We start from the raw sequence: 1661 nt of genomic DNA on the forward strand, positions 1-1661 counted from the left end.
CTTCCAACGTCCCCCAAGGTCTCACCACTCAATGGAGATGGTGGGTCATGGAAGGGGGGTTGGTTTTGGGTGGCCTCGTTTGAGGTTTTGGTGAGTTTTGGTGGGTTTGGGTGGGTTTTTGGTGGTGGTGGACCTCGTTCCTCACCTGGGTCAAAGATCTCCAGTCCATGTTGGCGCTCCCAACGTAGAGGTGGACGCCGTCCACCAACCAGAGCTTGGTGTGGAGCACCCCGCCGGTGAGTTGCGGCAGGTCCACGGTGCGCACCGACGCCCCTGGGTGACCGGGGGGTCATCTCCAACCCAAAATCCACCCCTTTTCCCCAAAAAACCCCAAATTTGATGGTTTTGGGGTGGTTTTGACCATCACTCACCGCTCTCCTCCAGCGCCAGGAGGTCGTTGAGGGGCGACTTGGCCGAGGGGCGGCTGACGGCGACGCGGAGGGTGACACCGCGCCGGGGGAGTTGGAGAAGCTCCTCCAGGATTTGTTCCCCCTGAAGGAGAGAAGATGAGTTGAGGTTCCTCAAAAAAAAGAAAGAATTTTAAAAAAAACCCAACCAAAATAAACCAAAAAAAGAGCAGAAACGGTTAAAAAATGAGTGGAAAAGCAAGAAAATAGCAACCGGAACCGGGTTCAAGAACCACGTTGGCCAATGGTTGGTGACACAAAGACCTTCTGGAGGAGAAAGATCTGGGGGTTCCTGGGGGTCAACGAGGTGGCCATGAGTCAACGATGGGTCTTGTTGGCCAACGAGGTCAATGGGATGAGGAAGAGGGTGACCATCAGGTGGAGGAAGGTCATCTCCCCCCATCTGCTCTGCTCTGGGGGTTCCTGGGGGTCAAGGAGGTGGCCACCACCCAACGATGGGCCTTGTTGGCCAAGAAGACCAATGGGGGCAATGGGGTGGCCACCGGCCAACCATGGGCCTTGTTGGCCAAGAAGACCAACGGGCATCTTGGGGGGCATCAAGAAGAAGGTGACCATCAGGTGGAGGAAGGTCATCCCTCCAACTCTGGAGTCCTGGGGGTCAACGAGGTGGCCACCAGCCAACGATGGGCCTTGTTGGCCAACGAGACCAATGGGGGCAGCGAGGTGGCCACCAGCCAACCATGGGTCTTGTTGGCCAACGAGGTCAATGGGATGAGGAAGAGGGTGACCATCAGGTGGAGGAAGGTCATCTCCCCCCATCTGCTCTGCTCTGGGGGTTCCTGGGGGTCAAGGAGGTGGCCACCACCCAACGATGGGCCTTGTTGGCCAAGAAGACCAATGGGGGCAATGGGGTGGCCACCGGCCAACCATGGGCCTTGTTGGCCAAGAAGACCAACGGGCATCTTGGGGGGCATCAAGAAGAAGGTGACCATCAGGTGGAGGAAGGTCATCCCTCCAACTCTGGAGTCCTGGGGGTCAACGAGGTGGCCACCAGCCAACCATGGGCCTCGTTGGCCAAGAAGACCAATGGGGTCAACGGGGTGGCCACCGGCCAACCATGGGCCTTGTTGGCCAACGAGGTCAACGGGATGAGGAAGAGGGTGGCCATCAGGTGGAGGAAGGTCATCCCTCCAACTCTGCTCTGGAGTCCTGGGGGGCAACGAGGTGGCCACCAGCCAACCATGGGTCTTGTTGGCCAAGGATGGTGGGTCCCCGTGTCCTCGTTGGACACCT

At 58.4% G+C, this 1661-nt stretch overlaps 1 protein-coding gene across 1 annotated transcript; it reads right to left on the bottom strand.

Annotated features, from left to right (window-relative positions):
• Positions 1 to 133: 133 nt before the first annotated feature.
• On the bottom strand, positions 134 to 722 carry LOC106900235 (phospholipase D3-like; the record flags this gene model as incomplete). The annotated part of the gene is made up of 3 exons (XM_014962229.1): positions 664 to 722; positions 372 to 520; positions 134 to 273 (listed from the first exon to the last, which is right to left on the bottom strand). Coding segments are annotated over exons 1-3 (348 nt in total), but the record flags the coding sequence as incomplete, so codon positions are not given.
• Between the last annotated feature and the right edge of the window lie 939 nt (positions 723 to 1661).

This window comes from Calidris pugnax, unplaced genomic scaffold (genome assembly GCF_001431845.1).
Source record: "Calidris pugnax isolate Ruff unplaced genomic scaffold, ASM143184v1 scaffold1706, whole genome shotgun sequence".
Taxonomy (NCBI): domain Eukaryota; kingdom Metazoa; phylum Chordata; class Aves; order Charadriiformes; family Scolopacidae; genus Calidris; species Calidris pugnax.